Source organism: Fistularia commersonii, chromosome 5 (assembly GCF_037954325.1).
Source record: "Fistularia commersonii isolate RoL2024-O1a breed Wild chromosome 5, RoL_Fcom_v1.0, whole genome shotgun sequence".
Taxonomy (NCBI): domain Eukaryota; kingdom Metazoa; phylum Chordata; class Actinopteri; order Syngnathiformes; family Fistulariidae; genus Fistularia; species Fistularia commersonii.
In genome coordinates, this window is record NC_141288.1 from 16370448 (window position 1) to 16382569 (window position 12122).

A 12122-nucleotide genomic window follows, 5' to 3' on the forward strand; every position below is an offset into this window, starting at 1 on the left:
GGGCCAGAATTGGTGTTATAAATGATGATTTATAATGTTATACATTAAAGTTAAGACAGTGCACGTGTTTACACAAGAAACTGCAAGAGGAAAAAAGGATTATCAAGATTCAATCATCAATGTATTTTAAGGCTAACGGCGATCCATAAGTAAAAATGCAACCGGGAACACTCGTTTGGTTTTATATGTTTATTTAAAAACATACTTACACATTTCTTTGTACAGACATTATTTTACAGTGCAATATTGGGAGCCTTACCATGTTAGTAATGTAAGTACTGCTGTGTTACAATAATTCTTACTCGAATTCCAAATGGTATCAGCCTTTCACTCATGTCACCATATTAAAATACAAACAAAAAAATACTCCCAAATGACTATAGGCAATGCAATAATATAATACAAATGTGACATCAGGGAAGTGTAGATTTCATATATTTCATTTTCACAGACAGCTAGTTTCTTCTATTTTTGATTTAGTTTTCCTAGTACTATATCTGTTAAAAAAAATCATATTCCAATATGTTGTCTTATGCAACGAACTTAGGGGAATCAACGATTTAATAGAATCTTACTGATTCATTCCAATGAAACAGAAATGTCAAAGTGGTTTGCTATAAAATTGTGTGAAATGTTGCTGTGTCCTCTGACACTCAAGTGTCCTACATAGTATGTGAAATGCATACAACGAAAAACAATATACCAGATTATAGATACATGTAGTTACTTTTTTTGTCCCTGAAAATGGCCTCATCCTTTATGACAAAATAAAGAAAGAAATCAAACAAGCCGGTAATAATAACATCATTCTTTAAATGTACAGGCCAAACCAAAAACATCATTCACAGCAGCGACCAAATGGCTCACCTAGTCATCAACAGACTCTTGAAAACGGCGCTCCATGCAACCTTTTTCAATCCACAAATATCAAACCTCGGCCTCATAAGTTGGAGTCTCTCTCTGATACGGGAAAGTAGCCGTTTGTATTCATCGGGGTATCTCCCTCAGGTGCAAAGATGGCCAGCAATCTTTCCTGTTCCCTCTTGGTTTTCGGTAAGTCGTCAGATGGCGTGGTGAGTATGCTGATGCGCTGTGGTGAAACACATTTACAGAGGCTGAACTTTTTGACATGGCTTTAGAAAAATGAAGAGCTGATATTTGCTCCCTGCAACATCTCAACAATATAATGACATTCAGAGGCTCGTTTTTCAATAGTAATAAATTGGAAAATTATCATTTTTTTGCAGATGGGCTGAATATTACCTCTCTTAATGTCCCCTTGGTGGTGCTGATCTTGTAAATCATCCAAAGGGGAATGCAGACCATGGAGGAGAGAGCGAGCAGCCAGCCAAAGACATATCCCCACCATGGATATACGTACACATTGTTGTATTTTAGCGGCGTGTACTTGATGAGGGAAAACGCGAACGTACCCTGGAGATACAATTCGGCAAGCGTTAATGCTACTGACAAACAAAATCACTCCTAAAAAATCCAACTGGATCAAGAGTTTCTGTCCATTTTTGGAAATATTATCCGTGCTTAAACTCACAATACATGTAGCCGGGGTGAAGAACAACCAACAATATTTGATGTAAGGTCCTGGACGGTAACCAATCATGTCCTCAATGTTGTTATAAAACCGATCTGCACCTGAGAAAACATGTTAAAGATATTTGTTTTCATGCTGAGCTTTTAAAAATCCAAGCTGAGTAGAAGAGCATGGAAGGGAGTAGGACAATTGTTGAAATTCTGCGCGATTGTTGTGTTTAAACTCAGCTCACCGTAGACCCACGCGATGCAAACCGTCTCGAAGATGGCCATGAAGAGGAGACACATCCCGCTGGCCGCATAATAATCGAAGAGCTGAAAGATATACATGCCCCCCTGCGGAGAAAACAACAGCTTTGAATCGGTATTCGCGATTCACCTGCTTAAATAAAAAGACAGAAAGTGCTTTTTCAGAAGTAGACCAGAAGATTAGATAAGATTGAGTTCATGCTCTATTTCCTATCACCCAAAACAACTGTCCTGAAACTGAAATTTTTGAAAAAAAAAAAAAAACAACAGAAAACATTAAAAGACCATCAAAACTGAGTTGTCAAATTATCATTATTATCTACTTGCCAGGGAATAAAATTAATTCATGAATTTTGGTTCATTAGCCATAATAGCTTTTTACTATGCAGTTGTGTGAACAGGAAAAAAAAAAAAAAAACACCCGAGCAAAAAAAAAAAAAAGCACTTCAAATTTGGCTTTTTCAACGAGAGGCGTTGCGTAATGTTTCAAAAAACTTACAGGAGACGTGCCGCACAAAACCTCTGACTTGTACTTACAAAATGAAGACTTGTTGACACCTCTGCAGAGCATTCATGCTGCCAGCTGTGCAGAGGTGAAAACATGTCAACCATATTGTGGAATTTTTAGAAGAAAAAAATATCCCACCATGGTTTACCCATAAACAACCATCAGGTGCAACCCCACCACCCCCTCAAAAAAAAAACCCAAACAATTAATCTGGTTATTTAAGCATTCTTTTGAAGGCCTATTTTTTGACAAATGGTCAAATTACCTCAATTTCAATGCAGATGTTTGTGTGCATGCATCTATTAAAGTGTGTGTGTGGGAGAGAGGAAGAGGAGAGAGAGAGAGAGAAAGAGAGAGAGAGAACCCCTTACCTCCATCAGCATGATGAGACCCATGAAGAAGGAGACGATGACCACAGCTAAGAGAAAAAGTTCCCGGCGAAATTTCCGCCGGAACACGGTCGGGTACATGTCGACTACCGCCGTCACCAGGCTCTCCACGCACACAAACTGCAGAAGAGCCCAGAAGGAAAGTAAGGAAGATTGAAATGTTGGTTCACATTGGTAACACAAGTGTGAAGGCCTCTTCAACGTGCAACCTCACCTGGCTGTCCAGACCCAGGAACACAATCATGAAGAAGAAGAGAGCAGACCACAAGTAAGAGAAGGGCATCATGGACACAGCACGGGGATAAGCGATAAACGCCAAACCAGGACCTGTGGAATAGACATTTGTATCGATCTACTGTATTACACTTGAACTTTGAGCGTATTTATCGAGCCTCACCAGATTCTGCCACTTCTGAGATGGGAACGTTCTGTTCATAAGACATGAAACCCAGAATAGAGAAGATTGCAAATCCCGCCACGAAACTGGTGCCGCTGTTCAAACCGCAGAGGGCGAGGCAATCCCTGCAAGACAAAGACCGCTCTGAGGGCTCTGGAGGGAGCTCTGCGTCATTAAGCATTTCGTAAAGCATTTCTAGAAAGGTCCGATTCCGCTTGGATCATGTGTAAAACAGGGGTTTGGACAAGGAATGGGAGGGAACGGAGTGAAGAACACGAACGATGTCAGTGGTTCCACAAGATGTATGTTAGCAGCTTCCAATAAAAGCACGATTCATTCGTTGTTCAAGACCATTCCTCAATAATTCAAATTGTACTGGCAAAGTACAAATGTGATTACTTGAATAAGACCTGAGGCTTATTTATCAAATACAGCATGAGGTAAGATGTACTTTATTGATCCCAGAATTGACAAATTATGTATGTGTATCTATTTATCTATATCGATGTGTGTACATGCATATATGTATGTGTGTATATGTGTGTGTGTGAACATTTATATATCTGTTTTTTTTTGTTTAATTATTTTGGTTAATTAATAACTTAGTTAGTTATTTAGTTGTTTTTTTTTTTGTTTGTTTTTTTTGAGATGCTCAGGGGAGGACGCATACACGGAGCCCCATTGCCAGAAATTGTGCAGTATTTATGTGCAATGGCTGAGCCTTTCCCGGGGTGAACCACCTTTTTGATCATGGTATCTCCCCTGCCAGGTAAGTATGCATGTAGATGCTGCGCTGCAAAACACACCTGTAGCAGTTGTTGTTGTATTTGTTGTAGCTGCCCAGGGCGGTCAGCGACCCTAAGCAAATGGCATAGGAAAAGAAGATCTGGGTTCCAGCATCCATCCATACCTTGGGAAAAAATGTATTTATTGATAATATAATGCAACAAATATACATAGAATTATATTTACAAATATCATTGCATATAAGTCCTTAAGTACACTCAGAGTGAGGAGTTAAACAGTGTGACGGCCACAGGCAGGAATGATGTGTGATCTGTAATACATCATATTGCGATCAGCCTGGTGCTGAAAGAACTCCTGTATCTGATCATCATGTCAGGTGTAATAATAATAATAATAATTATAATAGATAATATTAATAATGTAATAATGTTACATTAAATAGTATTATTTTTCATATTATATTTTTCAATAATTATATTGTTGTAATACATATTTATTATTATTCAGAAATTATTATCATTATTATTATTAAGTAAAACTGAAGCCTCTTTGTAAATTATATTGAGAAATAATTTTTTTCTGTTACATTTATTGTAGTTGAGGATGGTGCTCACGTAGACATAAATGATTCAATTCACGTTCAAACAAATTTTTAACATTGCAGAAAAGCTTTTCAAGCGGCCCCTTTCAACTGGGATAGAGCAGAACGAGTGGATACTGGGAGGCCCGATTGGTCGATTGCCTGCGAATCTTCTCCCGGTAGAGTTTATGTTTAGATTGCAGCAGTGTTCTGACCCTGCATCTGATCCCTGCAGCTCCCTGCTTCTTTCATGGAGAGCAGATGGACCCAGCAGATATTAGACCCCCCAACCCCCTGAAGCAGTGAGCCACGGGATAGACGCACCTGGTGCAGCAAAATTTTTGTCTAACTCACCTCTAAGGAGCCACTTAGCATAGTTTAAAGGTGCTGCCGTACCTGTGGATCTTTCAGCTGTCACAGATCAGGGCAAGGGTAATTATTATTAGGTGTTATTATTTTATATGATTTTTATTAATTATTATTATTATATTATTATCATTAATGTTGTTGTTGTAATTATTATTATATTCATTTGCGACTGAGGCTATCAGACTTTTTAATTCCTCTCCCTTCAGCTGCAGGGAATCTCAAAATCTTTGTACTTAAGACCTTAAGACACTTTATAGCCTTGACTTGTTACTTTGACCTTTTATAGTTTTATTTGTATTTCTTATTCTCTCCCCTTTTTTATACTGTTTATACAATTTCCTACTATTATTTATTATCGTTATGTTTAACTTGAAACTCTGGCACAACAATTTCCTTCGGGATAAATAAAGTTGTTCTTATTCTTATTCTTATTCTTATTCTTATTCTTAAACATTATTATTTTTATTTTATATCAAATATTATTATTCTTGTTTTTAAATTGTATCATTACTACTATTTTGATTAAATTTTATTGAATAGTATTATATCTATATTACTTCTATTATGTCAAATATTATTATTCCCCCTGCAGTGAGCCACAGAATGCCCACACATTGTGCAGTAAAAATGCACAATTTTTTTAACTTACCTCTATGGAGCCACATAGCATAGTTTTAGGGTCGCAGCATACCTATGGGTCTTTCAGCCACCCCTACTGGGGTATAGTTAATTATAATTAGGTATGATTATTATATGAAAGTTTATTATTTTTTATATCATTATTAATTTATATATCAAATATTATTATTATATTGTTATCATTATTGTTGTATTTATTCTTATAGTATCATGATGTGAAATACTATTATTTTCATATTAATATTATTATATTGATTATTATTATTATATCAACCATTCTTATGTGAATTTATTATCATTATTATTATTATTATTATCATTGTTGTATAAACTGAGCTGCATTACAGAAATAATCTTGATAAATGATTTTTTTTTTGAATTATTGAGGATGTTACTCATACTCAAATATGTTAATTTTTAAAATAGCTTCAGGTTGCCAGCGTACCTGTGGGTCTTTCAGCCGTCCCAGATCAGGGTAAAGGTAAAACTGAATGCCGATCCCAGCGCCGGGCAGGGTCAGTCCCCTGACCAGCAGCACAATCAGCATCATATAGGGAAAGGTCGCGGTGAAGTAGACCACCTAACAACGCAACATGCAACACAAAGAATTCGATCCAAAACGTGGCTTGTTGGAAATGTTCAGAGACGGAAAGCTCACCTTTCCTGTGGATTTCACCCCCTTCCAGATGCAGAAGTAGCACATGACCCAGGCAATGAGCAGACACAGGGCCAGGTCCCAGTTCAGCGAGCCCATGTGTTCGATGCCGGGGGAAATCCTCAACGCTCGTCTCCTGTTCGGGCGCGAGAAAACAAACAAAAAAAAAAGCAATGGATACGATAAACGTCCCACTTTTATACGAGACCATTTTACTTCGGAAAACTCACTCCCAGAATTCAATGACGGGCGAAGAGGTGTTTCGGAAGGTCGTCTGGTTGACCGACAGATGTCCCCTCTGAAACTCAGCACAGTTTTCTGCAGGGTGCGGTAATCAAATACTAATAACGTTTACATTCGGGAGGCGGCAATAAAATAAAATTTGAAGAAAAAAAAAAAAGACGACGCCACGGTTACCCGTGTTCCACGTGTTGTTGCACGAAGACCAGGGAAGAGTCCCGGTGAACGAATAGGAAAGGTAGAAGATGGCCCAAGCCAGAACAATGATGTAATAAAAGTTCAGTAGAGTCACGATCACCTGCGTGCCATAGCCCAGACCTGCAGAATATTTATCAATTATTTATCAATTAACAATTGATAGATTATCAATATGCTCAAGTGAAACTGGATGCATTCCTGCCTTCGAACAGGGGACTTATTTTCCTCCAGCAGGTGATGCCTCCCTGGCTGGTGTACTGGCCCAGGGCCGTCTCCAGGAAGAACACGGGGACGCCGCAGGTAAACAGGAAGATGAGGTACGGGATGAGGAACGCACCTGAGGTCCAACATTTTGACAATAAAGTAAATCACAACATCCCATTTGCCAGTGAAAATACGAGTCCTGAATATATTGTTGTTGTTTTGGTTTTTTTTTTAAAAGAAAACCCTAAAATCAAAATGATTGTCACAGGGTTTTGATTAAAAAAATCCTGGTTTTATTGAATGTGAGATATTTAAGTAAATGAAACTTTATTTCTTATGGTTTTTCTTGTCATACTTACAGCTATCTCTCAGGGATTTGAAAGTTGGCTGGTTTAAAAACAATAGATTAGAATTTAAAATTTCTGACAGTATATAAATATTATTTAGGTGTTTACAGTGGGTAGACATAGGATTTTACCAAAGTTTTGCTAAGTTGTACTCACATTAAACTTATGTTATACTCATGTTATACATATCATGTACTGATGTTATACTAGTGCTGTACTTATGCTCTTGTATTTCTAAAGTTATATTCATGTTATTCTCGTACTTATACTCATGTAATATCCATGTTATACACATGTTATACTATGTTATTCTCATGTTTTACTCATGTTGTAATTATACTCATGTTATACTCATGTTGTTGTAATTTTATATTCATGTTACACTTATGTTATACTCATGTTATAGGTATGTTATACCCATGTTTTACCAGTGTTATACACATGTTATATTTATGTTATAGTCTTGTTATACTTATACATTACTCATGTAATTCTCATGCTATACATATGTTAATTGCAACCAGCTGCTACAAACAAGTCAGAACAAGTCAACAAAAAACTTAAATTCAAAAACGATTATCACAGGATTTGAACAAAAAATCTTGCCTTTATTAAATAAATAAATGTTTATTTCAAATTATTCTCCTTGTCATATTCACTGTTACCACTCAGGGATGTACAAATTGGCTGACATACTTATGACATACTCATGTAATACTCAGTAAATTATAAAGTTACATTTGTTATAAAGATACTTTTGTTATAGTTCTGTTATATTCATTTTATGCTCAGGTAATACGCATGTAATATGATATGTATTATATTTTATACCCATGTTATACTCGTACTATACGTATGCAATACTCATGTTACGCTCATGTAAATTCTTAATTATATACTCATGTGTTTCTTATGCGATACTCATGTAATTTTAATGTTAACTCATGTTAAGCCAATGTCATATACATGTTATATTTATGTGATACTTATGGTATACTCATGTTATACCTGTGCAATACTCATGTTATTCATTATACTTGTATTACATACTCGTATCATACTTGTATCGCTTATATTACATGTAATACGAATGACATTCTATCGTTACACTCTTGTGAAAATAGTATAATATTCATGTTATACTCACGTCATACACATGTGATACTAAAATATACTCATGATAGACTTTTGTTATACTCATGTAATACTCACGTTGTTCTAATTTTATACCTATGTTACACATGTGTTACACTCATGTAATACTTGTGTTATACTTATACTCATGTAATACTCATGTTTTACCAGTGTTATACACGTTATACTAATGCTGTACTTACGTTTACTTGTGTTATATTTATACTCATGAAATACTCATGTTATACTAACGTTATGGTCATGTTTTACTTATGCAATACTCATGTTATACTCATATTATTCTCATGTTATACTTATGTTAATTGCGACCGGCTGCGACAAGTCTGAAGCATCATCTGTTCATCTGACCTCTTGTGTGACAACAATGCAGTTAGCATCATCAACATTGGATTTTCTTCCTGCCAAATATTGAGAGTACATAGCCAGGCGCAACAAATGAATGTGAGGCCCAAGAAGTGCAGGTTTCGTTAATTTTAGACACATTAACCTGAGCCACTGCCACTCTCTCTCAGGTTCAGTGTGGACGTCCCACCGGGTGGCCCAGGATGTTTGGCGAGCTCAGATTTCCGGCTCTCTGCAGGGACAGCTGCGGTGAGCGAGGAGCAACAACAGCTGTCTGACCCCGCTCGGCCTCCCCGGCCACCCCCCGCGGCGGGGTGGAGAAAGGGGCACGCGATTTAGCAGCTACACAAGCATGTTTCTACTCGACGTGTGTCCAGAATCAAACGACAGAAAACATTCTGGTAGGTCAGACTAGCAGACGTTAATTAAGCCCCCCTCCAACCCCCCCACCCCCCGAATCCCCATCTCAGATTGCTATGGCAACATCGTGCTCAGAAATTGTGCGCCACAATGAGCAGAGTGGGAGAAGAAAGGAAAAACTTTCAGGAGCTCTTTTTTTTGATTTCTGCTTTTGAAAAAACAACAAGCGTAATGTGGAAATAACGGCAAAAAACAAGTCAATTGTCAATGTTTTTCAAAATAAAACAATTCAATCTGTCTGATACCTCACAGTAGACCTGAACTTTAAATAAAGAATTGAAAATGATTTAGCATTTATCTGATGATCCTAACCTTTTTCTTGTAACTGCGGGATAACTTCGTAGGAACTATTTATTCCTGATTTTTTTAAATTTTTCTCTCAGCTCCGTCTTCATTTGTTTCCGATTCTCACTTCGTTTCTTGCTTTCTTTCAACATCTGTTTTTTTTTTCACTTGCATTAAAAGTCACCCATGACTTTAAAAACTAGCATTCTATTGCTTGTATTTAAAAAATAAAAATACAAAAACTTCAGAGCAGCTATTTAAAACTAAATATACAACTGAAAATTCCCCACGCCTGGATGCAGATGTAGTGTAGTGATAGTCTGCGATATGTAATCAATACCAAAACAGGTGGCCTGGTGGTTAAAGTCGGCTTTCTATCCAGGTATTTTTGTAGAACATTAAAAGTATTTAAAATTCGTGCATGGACAGGATGATTTTTGCAAAGGTCTGACCCCGTCGCCAACTCACCTCCCCCATTCTTGTAGCAGAGGTAAGGGAAGCGCCACATGTTCCCCAGGCCGATGATGGAGCCGGCCACCGACAGGATGAACTCTATCTTGCTGGCCCACTGTCCGCGCTCCTCCATCTTCTCCTCCGAGGGAGGTTGCGGCTCTTTGGCTTGACCGGAGGCATTGGAGAGGCCTGCTTTGGCAGCGTCTCCTACTCATTTGGGGAGGGTGAGGGGTGCAAACGTCAAAACAAGGGAGGGCTCAGTGACAGTCCTGATGCACAAAACCGAAGAAGTGAGATAATGTGAGGAAAGTGTGGTGTTTCCCACTGAAACCTACGTATGTATTTTTATTTTAAAAGCAATCGCACTGTCAGGATGCAATATGAGGAGGGTCCGAATTTCAAACTCATGAATTTGATCAAAAATACTACTTACCCTTCATGGCAAGGTCGCAGTCTGTCTCCTTGGAAAAAAAAAAAAGGTTCTGACTCACACCCGCAGCTGTCACTGGGGGGATTTCTCTGCAAAATGCTCAAGTTTTAGAATTTAACACGAGCGGGGCGAGGGGCGGGAGGCTTGTAATGCTAAACTTAGGCCGGCCTCCGCTTCTTCCCCGTCATCTGCCCTCTTCGGAGCAAAGTGCATCACCTAAACCGTGACTACCTTTTTTGTGCAATCCCATGCAGTCGCTGTCTCACCGGAAGCGTAATGTGTCAAAATCAAGATTTAGAAAAACGTGGGAAATAATTTAAGCATGTAACTGGCCGAGTACCACACTGTTAAAATCTGCTTTTAAATTATTTGGTAATTTCAAAAATGGAGCCACTTTATTCACCCCCCCCCCTCCGTGATTCTCCTGTGTTCATGTCTTGTGAATTATTTGTTAATTAATAATCTCCAATTTGAAGTTTTTTCTTGAGAAAATTTTCGCAGATCTTCACGACGAGCTCCCAAATTTTTGGTCATTCTAAATTAATTTCCCATTATTTTAAAAAATATTTACTGAGAATAAAAAAATTTCACGAGATTATTTTTCAATTTATTTTTTTGTTTTTTTACTAGGAGTCTTTAAACATCTTCTTTGTATTTCTTTTTGTTTCATCGATGTCTAAAAATGATCTTGCGGCCCCCTTGCTCTCCTGGGGCGGGGGGGGTCATGACCCCTCATGTCACAAATCCCTGCAGTCACCAGAATTTAAGCTTAGATCTAAAAAAAAAAAAAAAAAAAAAAAAAGATTAAATACAAAATCCCCATACCAGCACTCCATTGAAACATAAGAACAATTACTATTAACCTGAGAGAAAAACACAAGTTTTCCTGTCGGTCAAGACTAAAAGCACATTCCAAGCATTTGGTGTCAGTCAGTGTACAAGTTTGGGCAGGAGGGGGGTCAAAAACACTGGCCCCGGCCGGAGGCTGAGGCAGAACGACATGCAGCAGGTTTATGTAATTGATCGTGTTTCATTAGAGTCAACGCTGTGCAGTCAGTCGTGGTGGCCGACCTGCTCGGACGGAGGCGAAAAGCTGCCTGGGTTGGTTTGCGCTGGAAACGACCCGTTCATCGGCCTCCTACCCACAAAAAAAAAAAAAAATAATGAAAATATAGACAGGAAAAGGCGTTCCATCCAAATCTCCGTAAACAGGAGTGGCAAAACACGTGATTTCACAACACTTCCGGCGACAACATGCTTGTTAACAATGCCTCTCGTCTAATTGGACAAATGTGTAACAGTCGGAGAGTGAAGGTTAACCAAGGAGCACTGAAACAAAACCGCCCTCTCGGTAACACTGCCGGCGAGGTTTAGCCCGTTCGTAGCATTTGTGCCCCGATCTGATCCGATTTGATTTAGTTAGAAAGGCTTGGATTTCGTATTGTTACCTGGAACGACCCATAATGTACACACCAGCTGTTAAGGCCTAAACTTAGTTTTTTTTTTTTACAAAGAAACAATGGAATTGTAGGTTGGATACTGTTGGGAGGTATTTAACTGCAGTAGTAAATACAGAAAAATTAAAGATACAAAAAGTGAGTCACTTATGTAGGCATAAGGAATACTCTGAACTTCCATAAATTAGTCACTGATATAAAAATCCTGTTAGCTCTCCAGAAATCAGCTTGGACTCCACTTTCAGTTTCTTTAAGATTGACAGGATTTTACAAATAAGGTTTGCTTCGGTTGTTTGGTTCTTGAAAGTCGCAGCTTCATTACCTGGTCAAGGAGAAATTAGCGAAACCCTTCACGTTCAAGGATCCTTCGATCAATAAAAACACACATCAGACTTTTCTTGTATGCGTGGGGAAAGTGTGACGCTCACAAAACTCAAGTTTCCTTGTTCGCGGGTGCTCGGATGCATTTCCTCCGTGAAAACGACAGACTTAAAATCTGACATTTGA

General features: G+C 38.2%; 1 protein-coding gene across 1 annotated transcript; it reads right to left on the reverse strand.

Moving 5' to 3' along the window:
* Nucleotides 1-226: 226 nt before the first annotated feature.
* On the reverse strand, nt 227-10228 carry LOC147234200 (sodium- and chloride-dependent GABA transporter 2-like). The gene is made up of 15 exons (XM_086147019.1): nt 10162-10228; nt 9744-9935; nt 6725-6859; nt 6502-6642; nt 6315-6402; nt 6088-6220; nt 5875-6009; nt 3901-4004; nt 3095-3219; nt 2912-3024; nt 2680-2817; nt 1785-1887; nt 1553-1653; nt 1264-1434; nt 227-1090 (listed from the first exon to the last, which is right to left on the reverse strand). The coding sequence occupies exons 1-15, from the start codon at nt 10166-10168 to the stop codon at nt 941-943; spliced, it is 1836 nt and encodes a 611-aa protein (XP_086003145.1). The 5' UTR covers nt 10169-10228; the 3' UTR covers nt 227-940.
* Between the last annotated feature and the right edge of the window lie 1894 nt (nt 10229-12122).

Coding starts and splice junctions, on each gene's coding strand:
- LOC147234200 (XM_086147019.1), bottom strand. Junction 6,010..6,087: donor GGGTGAAATCCACAGGAAAG/GTGAGCTTTCCG, acceptor TTGCGTTGTTAG/GTGGTCTACTTCACCGCGAC. Junction 2,818..2,911: donor TCCTGGGTCTGGACAGCCAG/GTGAGGTTGCAC, acceptor GCTCTTCTGCAG/TTTGTGTGCGTGGAGAGCCT.